The 15,964-nt window shown below is 40.3% G+C and overlaps 1 protein-coding gene across 1 annotated transcript; it reads right to left on the bottom strand.

The window, feature by feature from the left end:
• Positions 1 to 3,839: 3,839 nt before the first annotated feature.
• On the bottom strand, positions 3,840 to 5,083 carry LOC101545037 (olfactory receptor 8D1-like). Its single transcript, XM_004605132.2, has 2 exons — positions 5,055 to 5,083; positions 3,840 to 4,785 (listed from the first exon to the last, which is right to left on the bottom strand). Exons 1-2 carry the CDS (start codon positions 5,081 to 5,083, stop codon positions 3,840 to 3,842), a joined length of 975 nt encoding a protein of 324 aa, XP_004605189.2.
• Positions 5,084 to 15,964: the final 10,881 nt, after the last annotated feature.

The following is a 15,964-nucleotide window of genomic DNA, read 5'->3' as shown; positions in this document are numbered from 1 at the left end:
TTCCATTTGAAACAACTTAAAGACTTTTTTTTTTCTTTTTGGGTCACACCCAGTGATGCTTAGGGCTTACTCCTGGGGCTCTGCACTCAGGAATCACTCCTGGTGATGCTTAGGGGACCATATGAGATGCTGAGGATTGAACCCAGGTTGGCTGTGTGCAAGGCAAACGTCCTACCCACTGTACTATCGCTCCGGCCCCAACTTAGAGATTTTAATATTTTCTCACCTTTTTTGATAACCTGTTAGTTTACACAATTCTATGTTTTAGGGCTACAAATTCACATCTCTTCAAAAAGTATATTACCCCATCCCGACCCCACCCTCTATGTTCCACTCTCCCTCTCCTCCCTCCTTTGCCCCATTTTCTGTGGGTAAGCCCAATTCTGTGGTCTGGATCTACCTGTTCTTCTTTCCTTTGTTCCTGGGCTTAGCTTCTCTATACTCCTCCACACTGAGAATGTCATCCTTATTTGTCTCTCACTTGCTTGGCCCCCCTCCAGTTTCATCCAAGTTCTTTCAAAATGAAAGATTTCATTTTTTCCCCTTAGGCTATTCAGTTCTACACTGTGTTTATAGTCACCACGTTCTCATCCATTTGTCTGTTATTGTTCACTTGGGTTGCTTGCACTCCACTATTGTAAATAATGTTTTATTAAGCTTACATGTGTGTATGTCCTTTTGAATCAGAGCTTTTGTGTTCTTTTGATGTATAACTAGCAGTAGAATTTCTGAATCATGTCGTAGATTCATTTATAATATTTTAGAAATTCTATACATCGTACTCCATAGAACTCAGACCTATTTATATTTCTTCCAATGGTGTAAGAGTGTTCTTTTGTTCCCCTCCACACCCCTTCCAATACTTGTTATTTTGGGCCTTTTCTCTTTAAGCCATTCTCATAAGTGTGGGGTGGTACCTCAATGCTTTAATTTGCTTTTCCTAATAAAAAGTGATAGTAAACATTTATTCATACTAGACACATGTGAGTTTCCATTCAACAAGTGCATGTTCAGTTGTGCCTTTTTGTTTTTAAGCATTATGAGTTCTTTATCATGAGATCTATTGACTCTTAGCTTCTTGTCAGATGTATTGCTCTCAGATATCTTGTCCCATCCGGCAGGAAGTGTTTTCATTTTGATTATTGTGCTTTTAGTTTGATTTAATCTCATTTATTTTTGGTTTTATTTTTCTTATTGTTGCAATGAGTTTCCAAAGACATCTCATTGCAGTGTATTGCTGTGGTCTTATACCATTACATTGGTTTATAAGATGGTTTCTGGTCTTATATCCAAGTATTATTTTTTAATTTTTAATTTTAATTTTTTGCTTTTTGGGTAACACACAGCGATGATCAGGGCTCACTTCTGGCTCCGCACTCAGGAATTGCTCCTGGCCGTGCTCAGGGGGACCATATAGGATGCTGGGAATCAAACCCAGGTCGGTCGTGTGCTTCAGCCCCCAAGTCTTTATTTTGAGTTAACTTTTATGCATGGTTTGAGAGGGGCTAGAGCGATAGCACAACAGTAGGGTGTTAGCCTTTCATGTGGCCGAACAGTGTTTGATTTCTCCACCCCTCTCAGAGAGCCTGGCAAGCTACCCAGAGTATCGTGCCTGCACTGCAGAGCCTGGCAAGCTACCCGTGGTGTATTGGATAAGCCAAAAATAGTAACAATAAGTCTCACAATGAGAGATGTTACTGGTGCCTGCTTGAACAAATTGATGAGCAACGGGATGACAATGACAGTTTCTCTTTTGCACATGCCTATTCTGTTTTCCGATTCCGTACGACATATTGAAAACACTTTCCTCTCCCCACTTTAAACTTTGAATCCTTTATCATAAAACAAACTTCCCATGTATCTGAGGATTTTATTCTGGGCTCTTAATTCGATTCCATTGTCTGTGTGTCTGTTTTGATTCTGACACCTCACTGTTTTTTGATTACTATAGCCCTGTAGTATAGTAGGAAGTCAGGAAACACAATGTTGCCATTCTGGTTTTCTTAGGATTGTTTTAGCTGTTTGGGATCTTTTCTAGTTCCATATGAATTTCAGTAACATTAGAAAACTTTTGACCGGTCAGAGATTCAAGTGTATATTGTCAGACTCTTGTGATTTTTAATATCACAAGATATTAAAAGTTGAGTGATAAGATAAAGATGGGCAGTGTCAGACCAGGGGTACTTAAGGTAAAATGAGATAATAATCGGAACTTTTATTTGAAGGAGTTTCAAGCAACCAGCTCAGCAGGAAGGTGATGGTTATGAGGCCTATGTGCACAGGTTAGGGGAGATTCTGAAGTTGCCTGCAGAAATTATGGGTTTACACCTAGCTTTACTCTTTTCCAGAAGTGTGGCCTTGATAAATTGTCTTTATTTCTAATTTCTAGGGCAATAAATGTCACATGTTGCTCTAAAAATTATAAAAAATAATTATAGTAGAAAGAAATTGCTATAAATGAGCATAATTGGAAAACATAAAAAAATACAGAATAGAGAAATGTTATGCCTGTTCCCTCCTAAAAACACCTTCTTCCCTGATTCCTGTTATTTTGACAGTACCCCAAGGATTCCCCATCCCTCACCTGGCACAAGATGTGTGCTGAGTCCTAAGGAAGCAGCTGACTGGACAAATTCTTACTTTGTAATTAATTAGACGTCATTTGCATAAAAGCCATCTCATCATTCCAAAGCCCCGTGAGCAAGGCTATCTTGTTTTTCATGCCATAAAACTGGATAATTTAGGTTTAGGGGCTTGTCTAAGATGCTGTCTGATAAATCACTGAACAGGATAGAGTCCAAATGGTTCCTTAGATTCTAGAGCCAAAATTTTACTATTAAGTTGATTAAAATTGTTACCTTTGTGTTAGAAAAGAATTGCAGGAATTCACATATTTTGTTTTCCTCACTTATTATCATTAGCACACTGGGTAGGGCATTTGCTTTGCAGGCTGCTGACCCGGGTTCAATTCCTCTGCCCCTCTCAGTATCTCGCCCACGTGGCAAAGCCTGGCAAGCTCCCTGTGGCGTATTTGATCTGCCAAAAACAGTAACAACAAGTCTCACAATGAAGACATTAATGGTGCCCGTTCGAGCAAATCAAAGAACAACAGGATGACAGTGATACAGTGACAGTGATACACTTTGACAAGATGTGGGTTAAGAATATGAAGGTGTTTATAGGATGTTTTTTTCTCTATGCCCCCAAATTTTAGACTTTTTATCTAATTAATTTTAGAAATTTCATATTCTCAAAAGCCATAAAATTCTAGAAAAATAACAAGTTTCTAATAGCAATAAAGAAGTATCATTCAGCCTAATGATAAAAGTTGATAATTAAAAAGTTTGTTTCTTCTGTAACCTGTTACTTATTAATATGGACATGTTAAAGGGGATTTGTATATTCAGCCTTTATTAGATACAGCAATTTTAAATTTTACCAGGAACTTTTAGCTTAGCAAGAACAATTGTACAGTGAGTTTTATGTACATGTATATACAGTATTCATACACACATTTGCATACACACATTTGTGTTTATGTATTTAGACTTTGCAACTTTAAATACATGCTAATGCACATTGAAAACATACATGCATATATAGATTTTGACCAGTAGTTGAATATGTAGACTGAGAAATGTATTTTTTGTGTAATTAGGAGACTACAATGAGTAGGATATATACATTGAAAATTAGGACATTGAAAAAAGATCAATAAATAATCCCAATGTTTTAAATTGTCTTTGGCTTGAGACTAACTAGTTACCCATAAGAATAAGGAGATGTCATATGTAAGACAAAATCTATGTTTAAAAGAACCTTTTTCAAAGCACTGCTTTCTATACAGACCTGGAAAGAATTCCATTATTAAGAACCTTCTTCAGAGATTCTTTGACATCCTTGTTCCTAAGACTGTAGATTATGGGGTTCAGCATGGGAATCACTGTAGTATAAAACACAGAGGCCACCTTCTCCTGGGTTGTGTCACCATTAGATGGTTTAAAATACATGAAGATGATGGAGCCATAGAAGACCCCAACTGCTGCCAGGTGGGAGCTGCAGGTACTGAAAGCTTTGGACCTGCCTTCTGCTGAACGGATTCGCAAAATGCTAGCAAGGATGAAGGCATAAGAGATTAAGATGGCCAGCGCACATGCAAATACATTGAATGAAACCAGCATCATGACCAGAAGTTCCTTGGTGTAATCTCTTGAGCAAGATATATTCAGAAGAGGCAGGATATCACAGAAGTAATGGTGGATGACATTAGTTCCACAGAATGAGCGACTAGATATGTAGCTGGTATGAACCAAGGCACCAAAAGCCCCCATTATGTACACACCAGTGACCAAAAGGAAACAGACTCTGTGGGACATGGTGACATTATAGAGCAAAGGGCTACAGATGGCAACGTAACGATCATATGCCATGGCTGTCAGCATGTAGGAGTCATCAATCCCAAAGAAGGCAAAGAAGAAGAGCTGGGTCATGCACTCAGGAAAGAAGGTAACATTCTTCTCAGACACGAAGTTCACCAGCATTTTAGGAATTATGACAGAGGAGTAGCAAAGATCTATGAAGGACAAGTTACTCAGAAAATAATACATGGGCGTGTGAAGCTGAGAACTGATCCTGATTAAAAACACCAGACCCAAGTTTCCTGTCATGGAGATGGTGTAGATCAATATAAAGAGGACGAAGAGAGGGAGTTGGAGTCCCGGTTGGTCTGTCAACCCTTCGAGGATAAACGCAGTCACCAAAGACTGATTTCCTGCATCCATTCTCCTAGTGGGGTAGACTGAGTGGTTCAGAGATTCTCATTAGACACGTATGAGCTTCCAACAGGACTGTGTGTTACAAGATCTGATGAATGGCATAATTTTGAGCTGACACAGAGTCCAGAAAACCAAGCGACTGAAATTCACCCTTAATGGAAACCATCACTTCATGTGGCCTTGGCTCTTGCTCTACCCTATTGATGTTTGGAAGCAGAAATCATTTTTGTCTCCATAAATTGAGTTTTAGATTCTCTTCAAAGTGAAAAGTTACCCTACCGTGACTCAGTCTTCTTGAGGAAAACCATGCAGTGTTGTTGACTTGTCTTGGTTTTCAGTTCTGCACCTGTGCTCTCCTCAAGTGACACAGAGCTCTACCTTTTCTTGATTGTTTTACCTTGAATTTCCCTTTTGACTTGGATCTTACCAGAAGCCTTGGTTTCTTCCCAGCTGTTCACTTGGCCTCCAAGTTACTGTTTTTGACTTTGGCATTTCATTCTTTTGTCACATAATATACAAACAAATGCTGGAGCTAACGGTAGGAGGGCCATGGTAGACAGGAAGCTGTCCAGAGGTGAGGGAAACTGAGGAAGAAGAGCAGCAAGGTACCAGCCTGTGTGTTAGGGACATTTTATTTGTAATATCATTTAATCTTTGTAACAACCTCACGAAATGGGTTCTATAGTTGTTTCTATGGATTTATTACATTGGGGGAAGGCAAATAAGTGAATCATATGCATCAAAAAACTTGAAAGAATGTTATTTTTAAAATTTTGATTTTTTTGTTTTATTTTGGGTGTCACTCCTGGCTGTGCTCAGGACTTATTCCTGGCTCTGCACTCAGCAATGACTCCTTGTTGTGCTTGGGAACCATATGGGTTGCCAGGGATTGAACCTGGTCAGCTGCATGCAAGGTAAAAGCTCTACCTGCTGGACTATCCCACAGTCTGAAACAATATTATTTTATAGATGAGTTTCTTGAACATTTCAGAGTCACAGCTAGTGTAAGAATCAGAACAATTGTTTTTAATCTTTTAACTTTATGATTTTTTATTTGGGGCCAGTAAAATGTGTGAGGTGAAGGGCAGAGAACCTAAGATAAATCACATGTAGTTTCTACTAGGCTATTTCATGAACAGACATTTTATCTACATTTTACCAAACCAAACTATTGTGCTCTCTTGGAAAATCAGATTTATTAGTGTTCCACAGATTTTCCTTCTTTAATTTTTAATTCTCATTTTCCTATCAATAAGTAAGATGAAAGTCTATTTTTTTTCCAAAACCAGTTTTAAAATATCATTTCCCATGAAATATCTGGTTTCATGTAGCTTCTATAGCTTCATTTTTTTCCTTCTCATGCACTTTATAATTCTAAAAGCCTATGATATTTCTCATAACTGTGTCAATCATTGTGGGATGGTAAAAAGTTGAGTTTCTGAAGTCAGATCAAACTGAACTTGCGTTCAGACATGGTTACATCCTAGATGTGTGACTCTGAATTTCAGAAAGCTATCAATTTTGGCAGGAGCATTTTGTTGTGATTGCCAACTACTGTGCTAGACATTTAGAGCCTTGCCTCTATACTTCTTTGTGAACTTTGCTGCTTGACCTACTGTCCACTGGGACCCAAAGCTGTGGTACAGCAGCCCACCTGCCTCCTGAGAGGACGAGTCTGGAGTAGAGTCCTGAGAGACCCTGATCTATGGCTTCTCTTTTCTCTCATCCCTCATGTTCCACCTTCATGGGACATCTGTACACTTCCCACTCCCAATTTGTCCCGTTTTTGATAAAGCAACACTCTCAGACATGCATAAGCATCCATTGTTTTTTGGGGTTTTTTTTGATGATTTGTCTTTGCCTGGGTTGCATTACCCTTCTTTATGTTTTGGACTTTTCTTAGACATAATAAAAAGTGAGTAAACCATACACAGGGAAATGAATTCATCAGGGGCTGGAGAAATAGCATAGGGAGGCATTCAGAAATTTGTGTTGGGCTGACTCCTTGAAATCCATCAGCATGCATGTTCCCCTGAGCACTGGCAGGAGTGATCCCTAGCACAGAACCAGGAGTAAGCCCTGGGCACAGCCCATGTGCTTCCCCTCCCCGCAGAACCCCCCTGAATATTTAGTGCTGGGTTCCAGGTCAGACACACTTTCAGTTGTCATTAAAAAGGCATTCCTGTGTGGATGAAGTGAATAGGATTGACTTGTCTCTCTCCCATTAGCTACTATGTTGTCATACACTAGAAACCGTGGCTGATCAGTATCTGAGGAGTGCAGTTATTCAAACTTCCTATTTGAAGAAGTTTGAGGACTGGAATGCTTTAAGCCCCATTTTTTTCACATATTTGTACCAAGAACATCTAATTTAATTACAGTCCCAGAATGGGTTTCTTATTCATAGAATTAAAACCAGGAGAGAAAAACAGATCAGGAAACCAATGACCTAGAATAAAGATGTTAGAGACAAGCCTGTTAGGGCGCAGATCGAGATCTCCCTTACCGACAAAGAGACTCCAGAGACTGCAAACAGCAAGCAGGGTTTATTGTAAGACTGGCTAGCCAGGGTCCAGCCGCCTACGCAGACACGCAGGTCCAGCAGGTTGAGCAAGACTCGGACCCAGGGTGCAGGGGTTACTTATATAGGCCCATGTTGGCCGTTTTGGCGAAAGCGTGAAAGCCTGCGCATTCCCTAGCCAATAAGTTCATAATTCGACATGCCTCTCCCCCCAATCCCATTAGGCCCATCTGCTTGTCCAGCCTATAGATTTACAGGTCACAATTTTGTAAGAGCCTGCACGGGTCCGAGGGCTGAGCCTGGCCCAGGAGGCTATCTGTCTGGATTATACCCTTATATGGTCATAGTGCCGGAGCCCACACACTCCTCCTGGAGCAAGCAGATAGCAGAGGCCTGAGTGGAAAATACACGGTTTTCATTGTCTTTGGCCCTGCCCAGGGCAGTCCTGCCCTAACAAAGCCAAAGTGCCTTCCTTCTTTCAAGCTGAGCTCTGGGGACTCCTGAAATTTTCTATTGGGAAGCATGTACAGAAAGACATCGTTTTTGACCCTGGGTATGGCAGTTTATGAAGTGAGTTGGGAATCTGGAGCTAGTTTGGTTCCCAGGGTTGACACATTTGTAATCAAAGGAGTAGGAGAATGGTAATGTTTGAACCCAAGCATGATATTAAAATATTAATCAAAAAGTTTTATTAAAGTGCCATTGGTTTGTAACATGGCATAAGTTTTAGGTATTGCACTATACCAAGATCTATATACCAGGAGTAACCTGACCACTACAGTGGTCAGCACCCAAACCCTAACTTCTCTCTCCCACCATAACCCTCCAGTTTCATTGCCTCCTGCCCTCAGGGCATGGCCAATCTGCTTTTTGTTTCTTTATCTTTAACATATGAATAAAATCATAGGGATTTGCTTTTTTCTTAAATTGTTTCACTTAACATAATACTATGTTGTTATGTTGCAAATGGAAAAAAGGTTCAAAGTACAAAATACTATTTCAAAGGCTCTGTGCACTCCTCTTGTCATTAAATACTTCTTTGCAAATTATTCTGTGTCCCTTGGTGGATGGGTGGAGTAAGATGGATTACATATATATTTTATGCATACAATATATATTTTATACAGTGACAGTGACATACACATATACATATACAACATTATGTATACATATATATTACAATATAGCACTGTATAGCACTGTCATCCTATTGTTCATCGATTTGCTTGAGTAGGCACCAGTAACGTCTCCATTGTGAGACTTGTTGTTACTGTTTTTGGCATATCAAATATGCCATGGGTAGCTTGCCAGGCTCTGCCTTGCGGGCAGGACACTCTGGGTAGCTTGCTGGGCTCTCCGAGAAGGACAGAGGAATTGAACCCAGGTCAGCTCTGTGCAAGGCAAACGCCCTATTGAACTCTGGTCAGCTGTGTGCAAAGTAAATGTCCTATCCACTATACTATCGCCACTATACCAGAAGGCCCCCAAATTTTATACTTATGACTAAATATTCCAATGTATAAATATTTATGTATGTATTATAAAATGTTAACATAGTGATAGTACAGTGGATAGGACATTTGCCTTGCACACAGCTGACCAGGGTTTGATCCCCAGTATCCCGTATGGTCCCCCAAGCACTGCAGGAATAATTCCTTAGTGCAGAGCCAGGAGTAACCCCTGAGCATCGCTGGGTGTGCCCCTGAAAGTCAATCAATAAAAATTTGCCATTTACAATAACATGGCAATATTACATTATTATTGCATATAAAAAGGCTCTATAAATTTCAAATTCAGTGTAAGTGAGAACTGTTACTTGTCTGAATAAGTAACTTTCTTTATGGAAAGAGCTGAGGTTTTGCTGTCAAAGAATAGCTCTAGGAGTGGACAGAGAAAGGGTCTGCATGCGTAGTGTTCTGTGTGTGCCCCGCCAGGAGGGTGAGGCAGACACTGCCTGCTGACTGCCTCCCACTGGCGGGAAAACAACGGTCTGTTCAGGAGAGGCTCTCATTGCATCCTTCAAATTAACTCAGAGTAACAACAGCAGATACATAATTTTGTTACTCACCTGAGTCCAATGACCAGCAAAGTGCTGATGAGCTTCTATTGTTCTTTTATCTAAGATTTCACACACAGATTTATCATCAAATGCAAAAAACTCAAAATATTTCTAATTCTGGCAAAATAAAGGTGTGGATGCTGCATAGAAATTCGGAATGTTGATGCCGAGCAGAGTTTCAGGCCGGCTCTGCAGGATGAGAAAAGTAATTCGGCTGACCCTTAGCCCTCTATTACTGAAGGAAAATTGTATTTGGATCTATTTGAACCTGAAGGAGATGAATGTAAGCCAGGTTCCCCAGAGAGGCTTGTGGTCCCAATAGTTGGACTCTACAGGGATGAAACAATTACAAAGTATGTGTTTGTGGCAACAGAATGGTATTCTTTTTGTTCCCAGGAGCGTTTCAAACAAACGTCAAAGTTATCTTTTTCCCAGGGACTCTTAGGAGTTTCTCAAAAGAGAAAGTCCCTTTTGTAAATTTCAATTATTGATAAATTTCCAGTTTTTTAAATTAAGCTTTACAAGTAGCAATATAACTAAATCTTGCCTATAAAATACAGGTAAGATAATGGTAGTGTGAGTCACAACCCATCATTATGTAGACTGTTGCTGTTTCTTCAGAAGTTTCCCTTGTGTTCTATCTCAGTGAGTCCCTCTCCATCCCAAAGGAACTGTTGTTTAATTGAATTGTTTCATATTCAATTAATCTTGCCTGTTTGGGGACACCAGAATAGGTACATTCACATAGTCTACAGTCACTTAAGTTCAGCATCATTTCCATGAGATTTTACGTTGCTGTGTCTTACATGAGCCAGTGAATTCTTTCTGTTTCACACATTTATGAATTTGCATGTATAATTAGCATATTTATATACTTTCAATCATTCCAATATTTTATGTCTCCGGATTTTGATGATAGTTTAAAGTAGTATAAATTATAAAATTATATGTACTATAAACTTTAATTGCAAATATATTTATATAGTTATGTTGCATGATTATAGACTATATTAATGATATGTTTACATACCACAGATATAATTTAGATAATACTACTAAGAGTATCCCACCCACACCGCAGAGCCTGGCAAGTTACCCATGGTGTATTTGATATGCCAAAAACAGTAACAACAATGGAGACATTACTGGTGCCCTTCAAGTAAATTGACGAACAATGGGAGAACAGTGCTACAGTGGTACTACTAAATGTATCAATAATACACTACTTTATGAAATAAATATACCATATTTTGTTTATTCCTTCACCAATTAGTAGATATTTAGGTCATTTCTACTTTTTGACTATAATGAATTAAGCTGCTTTTGGTCAACATGCATAATTTCTCTTGGGAAAAATACCAGGAATATTCTGTGCTGAGCAAAGAATAGCATATGCTTAGCTTGATTTAAAATTCCAGTATGGTTTTACATAAATTGCATGGCCACTAGCAACATTTGACTGTTCCTGCTGTTCCTCACTCTCTTTATTTTTATTCATTTATTGTTTGTTTGTTTGTTTGGGGGTCACACCTGATAATGCTCAGGGCTTAATCCTGGTTCTACAGTCAGAAAATACCTCTGGTGGTGCTCAGGGGGGACCATATGGGATGCTGGGGATCAAATCCAAGTCAGGTGCATGCAAGGCAAATGCCATACCTGCTGTACTATTGCTCCAGCCCCTGTGCTCTCTTTCAAAACCAGAGAGCAGCCCTCCTGCTTTTCACCCTTCTGCCTGTGGTCTTACATGAGCTCAGTGAGCCTGGGGCTGATGGACTCCATTTCCTCTCTTGGTTTCCTCCTAATTTGCACCCTTGGGGCTGTGATGTCCAGAAGCTGGTCTTCCATCTTGTGACTCCTATAGACCGAGTTTTAAAATCAGCCCTGTTCTGTTAGCCTGGACATTTACACATATATTGTTAAATCAATATTTTTAATAATTTTTTTGACATCATGAGTATATTCTCTTTGGGCAAAGGAGGTAATTCAAAGGCCAAAGTCAGAGTTCAAAGCCAAGTTTGCTCCCAGCACTGTGGTTCACAGGATCCTGAGCACTGCACGGGGACCTTGCTCTTGCCAAATAAGGGGAAAATTAATACTTTAAATGTACTTTTTAATTGTTTGATGCTAAGTGTAGAAATTCAGTATTTTGTTGAGCTGTGCATTCTGAAAAGAATCTAAACTATGGAGACGTTTTCAATTTTTCCTTTTTAACTGTTCATTTTTATTGGTTTGGGCAATATTATGGAACTTTGGGGGTCAGCTTCATGCTTCTGTATGTGAGTGGTTCTCACCACCTGTACCACCAAAACGCCATTGCTATCCCACCAGCAGAGACACTTCCGTTCATTCTCCCCGCCCCACCCATTTCTCCCTGCTAACTCCGCCCAGTGCTAATTTTATGGTTTCCTGCCAGCTCTTTTGCTTTAATGATTATCATTCCTGACATCTCAGCAGAATTGCCTCCAGGTCTATCCATCTTGTCGTTTACCTTGCATGTAGCCGACCCGGGTTCAATTCCCAGCATCCCATATGGTCCCCTGATCACTGCCAGGGGTGATTCCTGAGTGCAGAGACAGGAGTAACCCCTGTGCATCGCCAGGTGTGACCCCCCAAACAATATATATCCTTCAGATAAATGCCTCAGAGTAGTTTGCTGAATCAGATAGAATCTCCTACTCCCAGCCCCCAACACACCTTTAATTTTACAATCTATACCATTGTCCATAGGAACTGCACACATTTATCTACCCACCACCGGGCCTCACAGTGCTTTCTCCACATTCTCATTAAAACTTGTTACTATTCCTCTGACAACAGAACCTGCAGAATCTTTAACTTTATTCCAAATTGTATTCCTCTCATTTCTTCTATTTTGTCTGGTTGTAGAGTGTCATGATCCCACAATTGGCCTCTGACTTACCAGCAAAGATTCCCAGTAAGCGCATGAAATGGTTTTTTAACTCTTGAGTGGTAGGGGAAGATATTATGAACACAGGGAAACATAGGTCCTGGCATCTAAGGCAAACAACTCTACTTGGTATGTCACCTATTAAGATAGGGATCCTTTGGTTAAATCTATAATATTATCAATTCTGTTACCCAAGGAAAATGGGCTACAAATAAAAAATTTTGGGTCAGTAGTGAGGGGCACTGCAAGCACCCAAGGATCTGAATGGTTGCTCTAGCATGCAGTTAGACTAAAAAGTTGACTCTTCTCACTGGAGAACATAGAAACTTCACAGTCCTTATTATTTCCTCTTCCCTTTTGGTTTAGGGGACATATCTGGCAGTGCTCAGGGATTATCACATCACTGTTATCCCATTGCTTATCGATTTGCTCGAGCGGGCACCAGTAACGTCTCCATTGTAAGACTTGTTACTGTTTTTGGCATATCGAATATGCGACGGTAGCTTGCCAGGCTCTGCCGTGTGGGCACCCTACCCGCTGTGCTATCACACCAGCTCGCTCAGGGATTACTCCTGGTTATGTGCTCAGAGATGTACTTGGGAATTCTGGTAATCAAACGCAGGTTGGCCCCATGCAAGACAAGCCCCTTATCCCAAGTACTCTCTCTCTAGCCCCTTCTTTTTCACAGCCAAATCATTTGCAGGTTATGAGAAGACTCAAAGAGAAGGGAAGTACCCAAAATCCAGACTATGGGAAATACTCTACTTAGAATCAAATGGCAAGAATTCTGAATTAGTAGGTCCCCAAATTTTTAAACTATTTTTTTCTGATAAGCATTTATGCATTTATCCCCGGGAAAATGCCCACTCATGCTGAATACATCACCTAAAAAGTTTTATGATTTCTGAAACAGTATCTAGGGGCCATTGTTTTAAAGAATGAGTTAAAATAGTTAAACTTAAAAATTCTGCTAAAGCTTCAAGTGTGATCTTTTCAAGATTTTCTAAAGTAGATGTGAGCAGTTCACTGTAAAATTATTTTCAATAGAAAATATAAGAAACAGAAAAAAGAAAGACATGAGAGAAGAGGTAGGAGGGAGAGGCAAAATATGTGAAGTTCTCACATTTAGAGAACTGTGGAGAAAATTTAAGAGAGTACAGCCTTTTTCTCTTGTGCATTCCCAAGGCAGCCTCCAGATGAGCTCTGGGATTATCTCTAATCATTCAACTTGGTCTCAGAACTGGTGTTTCTGCAGCTCAGACCTGCAGGCTCCAACTCTACATAGCAAAGGAGCCTGAGGTATAAATCTGGGATAAGCAGAGAGGTTGACATCAGGAGTGAGCAGATCCACCTGGAGCCCAGCTAGAGCAGGAAGATCTAGAAGTTACAACCCTGTTTTAAGAGAAACTGATGGTTAAGGTATGTAAATAGGAAGATAAGATGTATCAAATGATATAAAGTAAGATGCAGCTGTATGCTGTGTACAAGAGGTGGAAATTAGAGTCAAAGACAGAGAAAGCTGAGAAGGGAGAATTCGGGTGGAAAAGTTGGAGTGACTGTATTAGATTACAGATGTTTCAGAGGATCAATCACCAGAATCTCTAGGGCATTCTGGAGTGATAAAAGACTCAGTTCTCCAGGGAATTAAAATATAAATGTATATTTGCTAGCAAATTATTAAAAAAAAGCTGTTAGAAAGAAGATAAGTATGCACATTTCCAACTATAACTGGAAATGCACTACTGCACAGTTTAGCAGTTGATGAGCCAGCAGCTAGAAATCAATTAACAACAGATGAAAGCAGTATCAAATCAGCCTGATCTAATGGAAATCAGCATAGCAATTTATATGCTAGCTGGGATATGTATTCTTTTGAGAAGCACATAGAATATTTACTGAGATGGACTACAGTCATGGCTGTGAAATCATCATCATCATCATCATCCTGTTGATTGTCGTTTTTCTCGAGCAGTATCAGTAACGTCTCCATTCGTCCTAGCCCTGAGATTTTAGAAGCCTCTCTTTATTCATCCTTCCCAACAGTTATGTGTTGGAGGCTCTATCAGGTTCAGGGGAATGAGACCCATCATTATTACTGGTTTTGGCATATGAATACGCCACAGGGACCTTGCCAGGCACTCCCATGTGGGCAGGAAACTCTCCTTAGCTTGCCAGGTTCTCCAAAAGGGGGAACTAGGCTATAAGATATCGCATGGCCGCTCAAGGCCAGGAGCGCTTCAGGGAACTTGGTTTTATAGTTTCTGGATGTTGGCCATTGATGACATTACACGAGGCCAGGCGCAGTTTCTGGGTGTGACTGCCTTAGCTACTGGAAAATGGGGGATCTGGGCGAAAGAGGCCCAGTCCCTATCCGAGCAGGCTTAGAGATCTCAGCCCCAGGTCCCACACACCTGGGTTCCTCTACCGGTTCCTGCATGCATGAGGCTCATCCAAAAATAAGTTTCATAAATTTAAATTTAAACTTAAATGATATAAAATACACTTTCAGAACAGGAGCAGATTGTAGGGAGCTGCTTTACAAGCCTGGCTCTTATTTCCTAGTAAAACAGAGCCTGGCTCTTATCTTCTGATCAAACAGAGGCTTGTAACAAGATTGCCACTATGGTCACCATTTGTTTCTCAATAGCCTATGCCCATAACAAAAGGACATGTCACAGTCTGCATTTGTATTGGGGTCCAGACATGCATACCATACCATTTCCTCCCAGCAGAGAGGTATAAGTATTGTAACTGCCAGTAGAATAAACTCTCTTCCTCCTTCTGCTGCTTTCTGGCTCTACATCTGTTCATTTGGCTGTGTTCCCTCCTCAGCCCCACAAAGGGTCCTCACTGCTGGACAGGACGGGACCCCCACATCAGATTAAAAAAAAAGAAGTAATAATGGAAAGGCATGGAGAAAAATGCCCAAATATTTGGAAATTGAGCAACTTCTAACTATTGCATACAAAAAATGGGGCATTAGAAAATACTTTATTTAAGGGGCCGGAGCGATAGCACAGCGGGTAAGGCATTTATTTGCCTTGCACGCGGCCGACCCGGGTTCGATCCCCGGCATCCCATATGGTCCCCTGAGCACCGCCAGGAGTAATTCCTGAGTGCAAAGCCAGGAGGAGTAACCCCTGAGCAACGCTGGGTGTGACCCAAAAAGCAAAAAAAAAAAAAAAAAGAAAATACTTTATTTAAATAGAAGAAAAATGAAAGGTCGGCATTTCAAGTGTGTATTTTTGCATCTAGAGTGTGTCTCCTAGTTCTGTTCCTGTGTCTCATGCTTCACTTGTTCTTTGCTTCACTGGTACTCCCTTTATTTCTGTAGGTTTTATTTTTGGTACACCCTTCTTGTTTTACTTTAATTGCTCCAGATGCATTGTTTTGGTTAATTTTGAGGGCACACCCAGAGCATTAGTGGGAGGGCTACTCTCAGCTCTATGTTTGGGACCACTTTCAGCAGTGCTCTGGGGACCATGCGGTGCCAGGAATCAAACCTGAGCCTCTTGCACACAGAGTATATGCCCCAGCCCCTTGTGCTCTCTCCAATCTCCAAGTGCATTATTTTCACTGAAAATTGTTCATATTCAGATATTGCAACAGATACTGACTAACAAGAATCTAATGTAAAATAATTACTCATGGCACTTTATAAAAAAAAAAAAAACCTTTGCTGTTCTAGTTGGGGTTGCGCA

This window comes from Sorex araneus, chromosome 3 (assembly GCF_027595985.1).
Source record: "Sorex araneus isolate mSorAra2 chromosome 3, mSorAra2.pri, whole genome shotgun sequence".
Lineage (NCBI taxonomy): Eukaryota > Metazoa > Chordata > Mammalia > Eulipotyphla > Soricidae > Sorex > Sorex araneus.
The sequence above is the reverse complement of the archived record's forward strand: the minus strand, read 5'-3'. Positions and strand labels throughout refer to the sequence as shown.

Coding starts and splice junctions, on each gene's coding strand:
- LOC101545037 (XM_004605132.2), bottom strand. CDS start 5,083: ATGGTTTTCCTCAAGAAGACTGAGTCACG. Junction 4,786..5,054: donor CTCAAGAAGACTGAGTCACG/GTAGGGTAACTT, acceptor CTACCCCACTAG/GAGAATGGATGCAGGAAATC.